General features: G+C 38.5%; 1 protein-coding gene across 1 annotated transcript in view; it reads right to left on the reverse strand.

The window, feature by feature from the left end:
* The window catches only part of TNFRSF10B (TNF receptor superfamily member 10b), a 43,979-nt gene extending 34,203 nt beyond the window's left edge, over positions 1-9,776 (reverse strand). The window contains exon 1 of the mRNA XM_051975722.1: positions 8,800-9,776. Coding sequence (XP_051831682.1) covers positions 8,800-8,868 — 69 coding nt within the window. The 5' untranslated portion in view covers positions 8,869-9,776. The remainder of the gene's footprint in view (positions 1-8,799) is intronic.
* Positions 9,777-14,189: the final 4,413 nt, after the last annotated feature.

Here is a 14,189-nt window from a genome sequence, read left to right on the forward strand (position 1 = left end):
ACTTCTACTGCTCTCTATAAAATGAAGTAGATGAACCAGAGCTCCCACTTCTTTGCAATATTTCTCCTTCACCATTCTTGAACCAATCCATCCAAGAGTACCCTCTTCCTCCTTTGAATTGCTCAAGTACTTCCTTTCTAAATGGATCATGTGTTGATCAATATTCTTACTTTTCACTCAACTCCAATTGTAATGGTTTGATCAAACAGACCATAAACTCCTTAGAGTGCTTAATACAGGGCTGGGTACCTAGCTGATTCCAAAATATGAGTGACTGATTCCTCCACCAGCTTCTATCACTTCCAATCCAAGAACCAAGGATTCCCAGCTTCCCTTTCTAGAAAACCTACCTAGACTCTTCCATTCAATTATAAATGCTACCTCTTCCTAAGTGAAGCTTCCTAAGATTCAGCACAATCATCATATCAGATGAACAGAGCAGAAGAAGGTCTGTCCATTTGCTTTGACCACGATGCACTCTACCATCTATGGTACATCACTGCTAGTTATATAAAAAACAAAACAATCATTTCAAGAAAGAGTAAGGAGAAAGAACCTCTAGGACATCAAATAACCATCTCCCAAGTTTACAGACCATAAACCCCAGAAACCAAGCCCTTAAACCTAGACCTCCTACTCAGGAACCCTATATACTGACTGGTGGTTACCTTATTATTTTACTACTTATAAGCCTAGGCTAATGACACATTCATTTCGCCTCATTTCATGGTTAATTCTTCTCTAACCACTCTGCCCTCTTTTCCTTCCCTCCTTCCTCCTCTTGACATTCTAGTTCCAAAATTTTAACCAAGATAACTCTGTTCCTTGTGGCTTCACTCACCATTCCTATAACTTTGCAAACCAAAATAAACTTTCCTCTGGATCACTTTGCATATGTGATGCCTCCCTCTATTAAACAGTAAGCTCCTTGAGGGAAGGAACTATCTTTATGGCACTTAGCACAGTACTGTTACAGAGTAGATACTAAATAAAAGCTTTTTTATTCATTTCTACTATAGGTTTAGAATTTATAAAAAATAAAATAAAACTTACTTTACATTTATACTTTCAATTTATCCTATATATAGTTCTCTTTTCTCAATGTTATTTATGCAATGGTTTTTAAATGTGTGCAAGGATTATTATCAACATTTAAATTTTTTTCCATTTTCAAACATCCTATTTTTCCTTCTTTCTCCTATTTCCCTCCATTCACTAAAAGGAAAGAAGGAAAAAAAGGAGGGAAAAAGGCAGAAAGGAAGAAAGGAAGGAAGGGAAGGAGGGAGGGAGGCAAAGAGGGAGGGAGAAAGGGAGAAAAGAAGAAAGGGAGGAAGAGAGGGAGAGAGGGAAGAAGAGAGGGAGAGAGGGAGATGATCCAGCAGTGTTTCCACTGGGCTTATACCCCAAAGAGATACTAAAGAAGGGAAAGGGACCTGTATGTGCCAAAATGTTTGTGGCAGCCCTGTTTGTAGTGGCTAGAAGCTGGAAAATGAATGGGTGCCCATCAATTGGAGAATGGTTGAGTAAATTGTGGTATATGAACGTTATGGAATATTATTGTTCTGTAAGGAATGACCAGCAGGATGAATACAGAGAGGACTGGCGAGACTTACATGAACTGATGCTAAGTGAAATGAGCAGAACCAGGAGGTCATTATATACTTTAATAATGATACTGTATATTAAAGATTCTGATAAAGGCCTCATTTCCAAAATATATAGAGAACTGACTCAAATTTATAAAAAATCAAGCCATTCTCCAATTGATAAATGGTCAAAGGATATGAACAGACAATTTTCAGATGAAGAAATTGAAACTATTACCACTCACATGAAAGAGTGTTCCAAATCACTATTGATCAGAGAAATGCAAATTAAGACAACTCTGAGATATCACTACACACCTGTCAGATTGGCTAAGATGACAGGAAAAAATAATGATGAATGTTGGAGGGGATGTGGGAAAACTGGGACACTAATGCATTGTTGGTGGAGTTGTGAACGAATCCAGCCATTCTGGAGAGCAATCTGAATTATGCCCCAAAAGTTATCAAACTATGCATACCCTTTGATCCAGCAGTGTTTCTATTGGGCTTATACCCCAAAGAGATACTAAAAAAGGGAAAGGGACCTGTATGTGCCAAAATGTTTGTAGCAGCCCTGTTTGTAGTGGCTAGAAACTGGAAAATGAATGGATGCCCATCAATTGGAGAATGGCTGGGTAAATTGTGGTATATGAATGTTATGGAATATTATTGCTCTGTAAGGAATGACCAGCAGGATGAATACAGAGAGGCTTGGAGAGACCTACATGGACTGATGCTAAGTGAGATGAGCAGAACCAGGAGATCATTATACACTTTGACAACGATATTGTATGAGGATATATTCTGATGGAAGTGGATTTCTCTGACAAAGAGACTTAACTGAGTTTCATTGGATAAATGATGGACAGAAACAGCTACACCCAAAGAAGGAATACTGGGAAATGAATGTGAACTATTTGATTTTTGATTTTCTTCCCGAGTTATTTTTACCTTCTGAGTCCAATTCTCCCTGTGCAGCGGAGAACTGTTCGGTTCTGCAAATATGTATTGTATCTAGGATATACTGCAACATATTTAACATATATGGGACTGCTTGCCATCTTGGGGGGGGGGGGGGGGGGAGGAGGGAGGGAGGGGAAAAAACGAAACATAAGTGATTGCAAGGGATAATGCTGTGTAAAAATTATCCTGGCATGGATTCTGTCAATACAAAGTTATTATTAAATAAAATTAAAAAAATAATAATAATGATACTGTATGAGGATGTATTCTGATGGAAGTAGATTTCTTTGACAAAGAGACCAAACTCAGTTTCAATTGATCAAAGATGGACAGAAGCAGCTACACCCAAAGAAAGAACACTGGGAAATGAATGTAAACTGCTTGCATTTTTGTTTTTCTTCCCAGGTTATTTATATCTTCTGAATCCAATTCTTCCTGTGCAACAAGAGAACTGTTCAGTTCTGCACACATATATATATTATATCTAGGATATACTGTAACCTATTTAACATGTATAGGACTGCTTGCCATCTGGGGGAGGGGGTGGAAGGAGGGAAGGGAAAAATCATAACAGAAGTGAGTGCAAGGGATAATATTGTAAAAAATTACCCTGGCATGGATTCTGTCAACAAAAAGTTATTTTAAAAAATACAAAAAAAAAAAAAAATCAAGCTATATATGGGATGAATCAACAGAATGAGGCACCAGAATTCAGAAGGATTGGGATCCCCAATCCCACTGTAGAAGGTGAGATTTCAGCTGCAAGTGAAGGAAGCTGAAGGAGCAGAAGGCAGAGATGCAGAGGAAATGTATTCCAAGCTGGGAAACCATTAATGAAAATGCCCATAATCAGTAGATGGAGTGACTTGTTCAAAGAATAGCAAAAAAAAAAAAAAAAAAAAAAAAGCAAAGAATAGTATGAAGAATGCATGATTGAGGATAAAATATAAGAAAACTGGAGGAATATGTCCCTTCTTTCTCATTTAGTGAAACAAAAAGTTAAGGCAAGCAGAGAGATGGAGGAAGGCGTCTAGGTCAATAAATCTCTAGTGATCAATTTTCCAGTACTACTACAGGAAATGTGAACAAGATCAGTAAATTGAATGTTGATCTTCTTGGGTGGGGAACTCTAACACTGAGGACCTGCTCTTTATTATCATACTAAGATGGATTGTGAATATCCAAATTATGCTCTATACCTCAGCTTCAAATCTCTGATAGTGGTTTCTGACACAACCCCTCTCTATTTCTGGCTTCTAAGTCTCCACCAATGTCAAATCTCTAGTGCTTCTGACTCCTGGAACTGGGAGGGTCTTTGGTGGTCTTGAAGCCCAAGAAGTACAGACTCTCTCTTACTGCTCATTTCTGAAAGCTGTCAACCTCTGGGGGGCTTCAAGACTCAACTCAGATGAACACAGACCTTTTGAAGCCCCTCCTGTAAATGAAAGTAATACATCCTTCCTAAGATTTCTCAAAAGACTTTGGTTTCTACTTTATGCCATGCCTTTGTCATAATGATCAATGTATTTATCCACTCCTTATTCCCATTCCCATTCTCCTGGAGGGTAAGGTATGTACAGATTTTTGGTACTTAGAATGGTGCTTTGTATATAGTTGATTCTTAATAAAGGTCTCATACAAACAAAATTTCATCAAAATGAAAAATTATAAAAGGAAGAGAGGGAGAGAGGGAGGAAAGGAAGGAAAGAAGGAGGGAGGGAAGGAAAGAAGGAGGGAAGGAAGAAGGGAGGGAGAGAGAGGGATGAAAAGAAAGAAGAAAGGAAAGAAGGGGGGAGGGAAGGATGAAGGAAAGATGAAAGACAAACCAAGTCAATAAGCATTTATTAAGTTTTATTATGTATGATGTTCTGTGCCAACTATCTGAAATACAAATGGAAGCAGAAAAAAACTTAATCTTTGCCTTAAAAGTTTATAGTCCAATAAGGAAAGACTGCACATTGAAGGAAAGGAAAGCTTTTCTGAAAAAGGAAAGCTGGAAGAAGGTGTCCCATGGGGGAATCATACAGAAAATCCAGAAAGTCAGGAATAGAGGCTAGAAAGGATCACAGACATTTTTTGAGTTGGGCATTGTCCTTAACATGGAGATTCTGGGAGAAACTAGCCAGTCAGAAGAGTCCACAGGATGAGAGTGTGAAAAGTCTGGGATAGAGCAAATTTCCAGGATGAGGAGGCTTCTGGGGTAAGGTATAAGATGTATAAGAGTGGAGCTTATAACAAGACAGAGTAAATAGAAGGTGTGAGAGAAAGGAAACGGAGAGATAGAGAAGAAAGAGCAATATATTACATAAGTATAATCAAGCAAAATATATCATCACATTGGTCATATCAAAAAATTTATTTCTTAAAATAATTTTTAAACTTATTTTTGTTTTTCTTATTCTATATCTGTCAATCTGGAAGGATTCCTCTGGAATCATGATTGATCATTTAATTGATCAGGGAAAAAATGACAAATGTTGGAGGGGTTTCAAGAAAATGGGCATATTGGTAAAACTGAATAAGCCCAATTATTCTAGAAAGTACTTTTGAATTATGTGCAAAAAGATGCTAAACAGTGTGTAATGTTTGAATTTACTATCACTGCTGGATCTATATTCCCAATAAGATAAAAGAAAAAAAGGAAGAAATCCTAACTTACAAAATATTTATAGCAGCTCTTTTTGTGGCAACAACAACAACAAAAATAGAAACTAAGGGACTGCTTGATTAGCAAATGGTTGAACAAACTGCAGTATATGAATGTAATAGAATTATTGTGTTGTCAAAGATGAGGAAAAGGACGGTTTCAAAAAAAATTGAAAAATTTGTACGAATTTATTCAGAGCAAAAAACCCCAGAAAAACAACTATTCCATTACCTCAATGTTGTCATTATGCCCATTATAGAGAAGGAAGTAAGTTTAGAAAGCTGAAGTAATTGGAAAGTACTCCCTTCTCATCTCTGAGGCTTAGACTTTCTCTTTCTAGGTTTAAGTAAAGCCTCAAGCATGAAGATTTCCCATATCATCAGCTGTTAATGCTCACCCTTTCCTAAAATTACTTTATATTTACTTATCTTATAAGCAGATGCAACATCATTTCTTTCCTCTCCCAGCATAGTATAAACTATATAAGGTAGGATGTTGGTGTCTTATCCATAGGAAGTACCTAATAAATGGCTTAGTTAAAAATCAAAAACAGGTAGAAAAGGGTGAAGGATGAAGCTTTAACTCCAAAACTGAAGCTATTTCTCCCACCCCATGCATGTTCCCCTTCTAGTCTGTCCCTAATCCACCTGGCATTCTCCAACCTCATTCCCAGCTGTATGTTCTAAAATATTTATAGCAGCTCTCCTTGTGGGCCGGAAATGGAGGAAATGCCCATTAATTTGGGAATGGCTAAACAAGTTGTGGTATGTGATGGTGATAGAATACTACCACGCTGTAAAAAATGATGAGCAGATCAATTTTAGAAGAAATGAAAAAACTTGCATGAAATAATGAAATGAGCAGAACCAAAAGAATGTTCTATATAGTAACAGTGCTGCCATTCTGAGCATTATAAAAATTCAAATCAACTACAAAGGAGCTATGAAAAAAGATGCTATCCATCTCCAGAGAAAGAGCTACACTATCCTCCCAGCTTGTCCACACCCTCGCTTATCCAAAATCCTGTTCTCCCTTTGTACCAACATACATCCCATTCTCTCCACTCACACAGCCACTATCCCAGTTCAGATCCTTCTCACCTCTTCCTGGGACTACAATAACAAACTTCTAATAGATATGTCTACTTCAAATCTTTCCTCATTCTATCTATTCTCCACTCAACTATCAGTGATTTTCCTCACGTGCAGGTATGACCATGTCAGGGGAAAGGGGAGCATTTATTTAATGCCTACAATTTGCCAAGCACCTCACTTTACAAATATTCATTCATTTGATACTTACAACAACCTAGGAGATGGATGCTATTATTATCCTTATTTTATAGTTGAGGAAACTAAAGCAGAGGTAAGGGACTTGTCCATTTTGTCACCAAGTTACTTTAATAGCTACCGTTCATATACAGAATAAAATATTAAATCTTCTATTGGGGATTGAAAGCTCTTCCACAATCTGGTCCTTTTTTACCTTTCTATTATTCTTAAAACACTTTACTCACTTTCACACAGTCCTAATTGCCATTCCTGGAATATAACATCTCCTAATGATCTACCTTTAACCTGTCTGTGCCTCACTTGAACCAAATGGATTTTGTCTCCAGTTTGTAGCTTCCTGAAAGAGAAGTCAATTTTCCTTTCCTAGAGAATGTCTTTCCCAATCCTGCTGCTGCTAGAGCTTTTTTTTTTTTTTTTTTTTTTTTTTTTTCCTTCTGAGATGTTCTGTTAATTGTTTATCCATTTGCAGTTGTGTCTGAAACTGTATAATCCCATTTGGGATTTTCTTGGGAAAAAAAAATCCTGGAGTGATTTGCCATTTCCTTCACCAATTTATATACACATAAGAAAACTGAGGCAAACAGAGTTTAGTGACTTAACCAGGATCACATGGCTAGTAAGTGACCAGATTTGCATTTTGGTCCTTCTGACTCCAGACCTGACATTCTATTCTACTGTATTACCTACCTGCCCTCCTCCTGAGATTTCCTTCATAATATGTCTTTTATGTAAAAATACACATAAATATCTCATTTGTACATAATTATTTACATTGTCTCCCCTCTTAGAATGTGGGCTTCTTGAGGGTAGGGAGGGCAATTTTGCCTTTCTATGTATCCCCAAGGTTTTGCACAGGGCCTGGCAGTAAGTAAGTACTTAATAAAAGCCTATTGGTTGATTAATTCCTGAAGTGCTCTAGAGAGAGGATTGTGAGAACTCAAGAGGGAGGATTGTGGATCCCATCATAGATAGCATTTTCACTTTTTGTTGTTTGCTTGAATTTTGTTTTCTTTTTCATTTTTTCCTTTTTGATCTGATTTTTCTTGTGCAGCATAATTGTATAAATATGTGTACATACGTTGTATTTAACATATTTTAACATGTTTAACATATATTGGATTACTTGTCATCTAGGGGAAGGGGTGGAGGGAAAGGGGAAAATTTGGAACACAAGGTTTTGCAAGGGTCATTGTTGAAAAATTATCCATGCATATGTTTTGAAAATAAAAAGCTTTAATAAGAAAAAAATTTTTCCTGAGGTGCTAATCTGCAAAGATAAAGGAAATTTCCTCAGAAATGTGTTTATAAAATTTTAAACAATTTTAAATAAAACTTGCTCAGAAACCGAAGTTCCAGTAAAACAACAAAAAACACTGCTTTAAGAAGGTATAGGAATTACTCTCCCCGTTTACCAGAGGAAATTGTGGCTCAGTAATTACCTAAAGTCACACAGTTATAAAGTATCAGGGAACATGATTGAAATCCAGATCTTGCTGACACTAAGTCTAACACCTTATCTCTCCCCTGGCATAATAAGTGTTTCATTCAGCACTAGGAGTAGAAAACACCGTCATTTTGCGGTTTAGAAGTCACATTTTTCTCCACCCAATGACTCATTGTTATGCAGAACAGAAATAATGTAAATCTTACACCAGTTTATAAACGAAAAGTTCTAGGCATGCGTGAATAGGCAGAGAGTGGAAGGGGGGGGGGAAGGAGGAGGAGGGGGGAAAGGAAGGGGGGAGAGGAAGGGAGAAAGGAAAGGAGAAAAAGTACCAGAATGAGTCAAGATGTTTTGAAATTTCAGCTGGAAATCGCAGAACTGTTTCCTCCCTCGAAAGTCTCTTAAAGGAAACACTTGCTCTCGATTCTGCAGAGCAGAGCACCCCTTTCACTGGAGGATCATAGGTGTGGGACCGGTGTAATGGGATGTAAGGGACTATCCTTTCATTTTAAAAGTGGAGAAACTGAGCCCAGATGGGTCTCCAAACTCAATGCTTTTTCCGCGAAGCCACGAAGGCTTCTCCCCTACTCCACTTGGAGTCATGCGAGTGGCGACCCTCCTCTTCCCACAAAAGCTGCCAGGACCACCGGTCTCCTCTGAAGAGAGCGTTTTGCCTGGACTTGTCCGGATGGAAGAATGGGGACAATGGCCAGGGGAGATGCGCAGAGGAGAAAGGAAAGCAATTCCGGGCATTTCCCCGCTAGCCCGACACCTCCCTCCACCCAGCCGAAGTTCTTAGGAACAGAGGTGATCCTTTTCCGCCGCGCACTCGAGCCCTGCCTAAGGAAGGGAAGAAAGCTGACTCACCAAGCTCAGGAACACATAAGTGAGATCCTTCCAAGGGACCGGACCCGCCGTCCTCCTAGAGCGGCACATCCCCCCGGGATGAAAGTTTCCCAGGGGTTTGCGGTGACGCTCAATCCGACCGAGTTCGGTTCTGTCCAAATGGGCCGCCTGCCCCCACACGTGTTTGGCCGAGCAGTGCGTCTCACTAGTCTCAGAAACGCGTTCCTGGAGGACCTTAGTCCTCCATCGCTTAAGGAAGATCACGTTCGGTTCTGTTCAGATGAGCAGCTTACGCTCCACCTGTGTAAGTCAGAGTAGCCTGCGCCTCACTAGCCTCAGAAGCGCAAGGAAGAACTTTCTACTTTCTCGAGTAAGGAAGACCACGTTCGATTCAGTCAAGTGAGCCTGCGCCCTATTTGTGAAAGGGAAAGCAGCTCGCGCCGCACTTGTCTCAGAAGCGTCAAGCAGGAGATCTTTCTCCTCTGTAGAGCAAGGAAAAAAATGTTCAGTTTGTAGTGCGCGTTTGGTCTCAACATCAAGTCCAACACGAACCACGCCCCCAAGTAGGCGGGATCCAAGAAGGAGCTAAGACTCCTCGGTCCTCAACACCGATGGAGGAGGGGTTCTGTGGAAATTCCCTAGGTTGCACAACAGGAGTTTGCTTTCAGAAAAGTTAGTTGATTTTTTAGTTTTTGTTGGGCTTTTTTTTTTTTTTAGAATTTTAGAATTTGTTAGGTTGGAGATTCTCGGTCCAAAGTGACTTGCAGCCGCAAAATATTTGTGCTTACAAGATATGTTTGTGGTATATAAGGAATGTGTTGGCTTTCGATGCTCTGGTTAAACATACTTGAAGGAAAACGCCAAATTTCAGCTAGAGATTAGTGGAAAGCATGGGTCGTCATTTATTCATTCATTCATTCATTTATTTTTTGTTTATTTTTTTATGTTTGCAACACTGAAATTTATCCATGGACTTCTTGAGAGTCTGTGATCTTCGATCCTATGATTCCTTTGGTCTTCTAGAATATCATAAATGGATTCTAGTGGGAACATTTATATCGGGTTATGAAGGATCATGGCACAATGTAAAGTGGCCTTAGCAACCAAAGGCCAGGAAATCTTTGAGTCACAGATGCCTTTTTTTCCCTTCACATCCTCTTTTTCACAACTTTCAATCAAATCCTATCCTTTCCAGACTCGGTTCTCATCCTTGCCACTTCTCTTTATTGCCTCTTCTGGAATTATTGTCAAAGTTTTCTGATTCCCTTACATCCAATCTGTCAAATTTAATTCCTTCAGAAGCACAACTCCCTGATCAAAAACCTTAAATAGGAACGATTTAATAGAATATTCTAAAGGAGACTGACCCAAAAAAGTACCAGGAAGCAATTCTTTCTTGCTTCTTCTTCTAGACTTACATCTTGTTTCATTAAAAATATACTATTTGCCATGCAGGAAAAATCTAGATAAAAATTAGAAAAACTAGAGCCCTCAAGAAACTTATATTCGGGTGAGGGACATTTTATTTATTCATTCATGTGTTTGTTTTTGTCAATAGCAATGAAACCATTCATCCAAGTTAACAAGAAAATAGAAATCAGAGAAATTATATATGTATATATATATATGTATATGTATATATATATATACACACACACCAATACAGACAATACAGAGTGAATGAATTCTCACATTGGGAAGGAAGTAAATCATCTTAAGAGAGGATCCCCAATCTTATCCAAGGGGAAATTTCCTGGGTTTTTAGTATAGCAAGCTGGGGGGAGAAATTAGATAGAGATTACCAGCTCCTCTAACATCTTCCCAAAGTGTTCTTCTCCTTTCCACAACATAAAATGGGGTCCATCATCCATCTTCTCCCTCAAAATTGGGACACAGAATTACCTTTAGTCTGTAGAGCCTGAAGAAAACCCAAGGGACCTAGAGAATCAAGATTCAAGAATTCTCAAGAGACTAGAGCTCTTCTCTCTCCTTATCTTTCCTGCTTTTCAGAGAGATGGGGAGGCATTACTCTCCATCAATGCAGAGAGAATATCATACCAATGGGTTTTGGGAGTTGGATTAAATTCCCCTGAGTTGAAAGTTTTTGCAGTCCTTTGCAAAGATCCAGTTGGGGCAAATCCCAAACCTGTAACTATACAGTATAAGTACAAGCATCAGTGCTTTAAAATAACAAGGATGATTTCCTTGATGTTCCAGGGTAACCAGTCTTCAGTACTATTGAAACTGAAATAACATAAATGCACATTGATACCTTGTTATGGGCCAGAACTTTGAAACAAGGATTCTTCCAAGATGTTAAGTCAGTGGAATTGACAAAGACAATGATTGTCTAGTTTAGTGTAGTGGTTAATACTTCTCTAAAAGTTCAGTATAATTGATTTACTCTTACAACAAATAATGGTTTCCTAATGATTGGTTTATACTCAGTGTAGAGCATATAAACTGAGACAAACTCAGCCAAAGGAGGCAGAGAAAGATTCATTCCATCATCCACCCTTTGTGGTGGCCGGAGGCTGAAGCACAAGCCCTGGAACTCACAGAAGAGAGAAATTCATTTCCATCTTCATCAGCCTTGTGGTGGCTGGCCTGGCCTCCTTAGCTTCTTCACTTAAATCAAGATTCTGGAAGGCCTCTAAGAAAGCTGCCCAGCCCCATGCAAGGATATCATAAAGGATTTGGACTTTAACACCTAGCTGTGCTTGTAGTGATTTATCTGCTGAAAAGAAGTCTACCCCAGAGACCCCCAGGAAAACCAAAGAACATTACAATATGTAGTTGGTTATTGCCCCTCATAATTGAAGAGGACTGAAATGATATCACTATATTGGGGTCAGTATACAGTATATCCCCACTGTGGCTGATCAGATCAATACAAGTCAAAGACTCTATCACAGATCAGGCACAAATAGTTCATTTAACATTTGGAATAGGTAGGTATGTTTCTAAATCTGTGGATCTCCTATTTTTTCTTTTTTTTTAACTATTGAAATTCTGCTTTGCTCATATATTATTATTATTATTATTGTTTTGATGAGGCAATTGGGGTTAAGTGACTTGCCCAGGGTGACACAGCTAGGAAGTGTTAAGTGTCTGAGGACAGATTTGAACTCAGGTCTTCCTGACTTCAGGGCTGGTGCTCTATCCACTGCACTGCCTAGCTGCCCCTTGAGTACTTTCTTTGATGCAATCAAGCCATGGTAGACTACTCTGTGCCAGTATCTCCTATGACTCACAATTGATTCCAAAGTTCTTGAAAGTGGCTTTATTACGTTCAGAAGAATTGTATACATTTAATCTTTATTGGATTATTGGCTGTCTAAGGGAGGGGGAAGGAGGGAGAGAGAGAGAAAAATTTTTAACACAAGGTTTTAACAAGGATGAATGTTGAAAATTATCTTTGCAAATATTTTGAAAAATAAAAAAACTATTATAAAAAAAGAAACTAAAAAAAGAAAGTGTCTTTATATCATTTCTTCTAACCTCCATGTGAACATTTAATTTTGTGTGAGTTCTCCATCCATAAAAGTCTTTTAGGCAAACGTTGCTTGGCATTTAGACAAATATGGCTAGCCCTTTGGAATTGCACTTTCTGCAGTAGAGTTTGAATGCTTGGTAGTTCAGCTCAAGAAAGGATCTAAGTATCTAGTATATTATCTTTCCAGGTGATCTTCAGAGTCTTCATAAGAGAATTCAGTTTTCTGGAATGGTTCTGGTATATTGTCCAAGTTTTACCTATATAACAGTGAGGTTAGCACAATGGCTTTGTAGACCTTCAGTTTGGTAGGCAGCCTAATAACTCTTCTCTCCTATGTTTTCCTTTGGAGCTTTCCAAACACTGGGCTAGCCCTGGCAATGAGTGCATCAACCTCCTCATCTCTATGGACATCCCTGAAAAGAATACTGCCAAGATAAGTGAACTTATCCATAGCATTCAAAAATGCTCTATTTGCTGTTGGCTCCACATATGAATGCTATGGTGTTGGCGGGTGGAGCATCTGTGTTTTTCTTGGTGTTAATTGTTAAGCCAGAATTAACACAAGCAGCAGCGAATCAATCTATAGTCTGTTGCATCTCACTCTCAAAGTTTGCACTGAGTACGCAATCATGCGCAAAGAAAACATTATGCATCAATTCTCCCTTCACATTAGTCTTGGCTTGGAGCCTTTTCAAGTTACATTTACCATCAGTGTGATAGCTGACCTTGATGCTATTTTCATCCTAGATGAAACCCTCTAACAATATCACTGAAAACATGTTAAAAAGCATAGGAGCAAGTGCATTTCCTAGTCCTGCTTTACTCCACTGATGACAGGGAAAGCATTAGCGTATAATCCATAATCCAGAATTTGTGCAAAATGTGCCATCATATAATTGATGTATAATACTGATGAACTTGTCTGGGTAACCAAGTTTTGCACATAATCTTCCACAAATCCTCATATCTGACAGTATCAAAGGTCTTGGGCAGATCGACAAATGTACATACAAATGTCCCTGTTCTGTTGCTGGCATTTCTCCTAGAGTTGTCAGGCAGTAAACACAATATAGATGATTCTTCAACCTTTATGAAGCCACACTGACTCTTGGGTATATAGCCTTCTTTCAGATGAAGGATCAGCCTATTAGGAAAGACTATGGCAAGAACCTTGTTGGCAACGACTGAGAGAAAAATTGAAATATTCTTGAACTTTTGAGGGCCTCTTTCAGTCAGTTTTTCTATGAGCAGCAGACCCCTTGCTTTTTAAATCTCATTTGGAATAGAATCAGTACCAGGACACTTTCCTACATGAGAAGAGGCTAATGGCATTCAAAATTTCTTTAGTTGTAAGTTCATCTCCAGAAGGATTGACTTTCAAATTGAAGTATATAGTCAATGGCTTCAGTATTGGCTTATGACAGTCTGTTGAGAACACCATGGAAATGTTCAGTCCATCTCTCCAGGATCATCTCCTTATCACTAATCAATGTGATTCCATTAACACTGAGTAACTGAGATGCATCATAGGTTTTTGATCCATAAAAGCTATCAGAGAATCATTAAAACACTTTAGATTGTTACTATTAATATAAAACTGAAGTTCAGTTACCTTTTTACTAAGCCAAGATACACAGTGAATGTAAATAATAATTGTTTCTGTTTTGGCCAAACCCTGGTCTTCCCCTCTCAGATTGTTTTTTTTTTTTTTTTTTTTTTTTTGACTAGGTAAAAGAGGTCATTATTTGCCTCATTTATTACCTAGCCTTAATCAATGAATGGGCATTGTCTCAGTCAAACTGAGACCTGGAAAGACTTTAGCTTAATAAAGCCAAGGTCTCCCACTGCATCCAGAGACATCTTTAGTTGTCCTAATTTATATCTTGCCACAGGATCCAGATGGTTCTGAAGGAGA

Source organism: Antechinus flavipes, chromosome 2, assembly GCF_016432865.1.
Source record: "Antechinus flavipes isolate AdamAnt ecotype Samford, QLD, Australia chromosome 2, AdamAnt_v2, whole genome shotgun sequence".
NCBI lineage: Eukaryota > Metazoa > Chordata > Mammalia > Dasyuromorphia > Dasyuridae > Antechinus > Antechinus flavipes.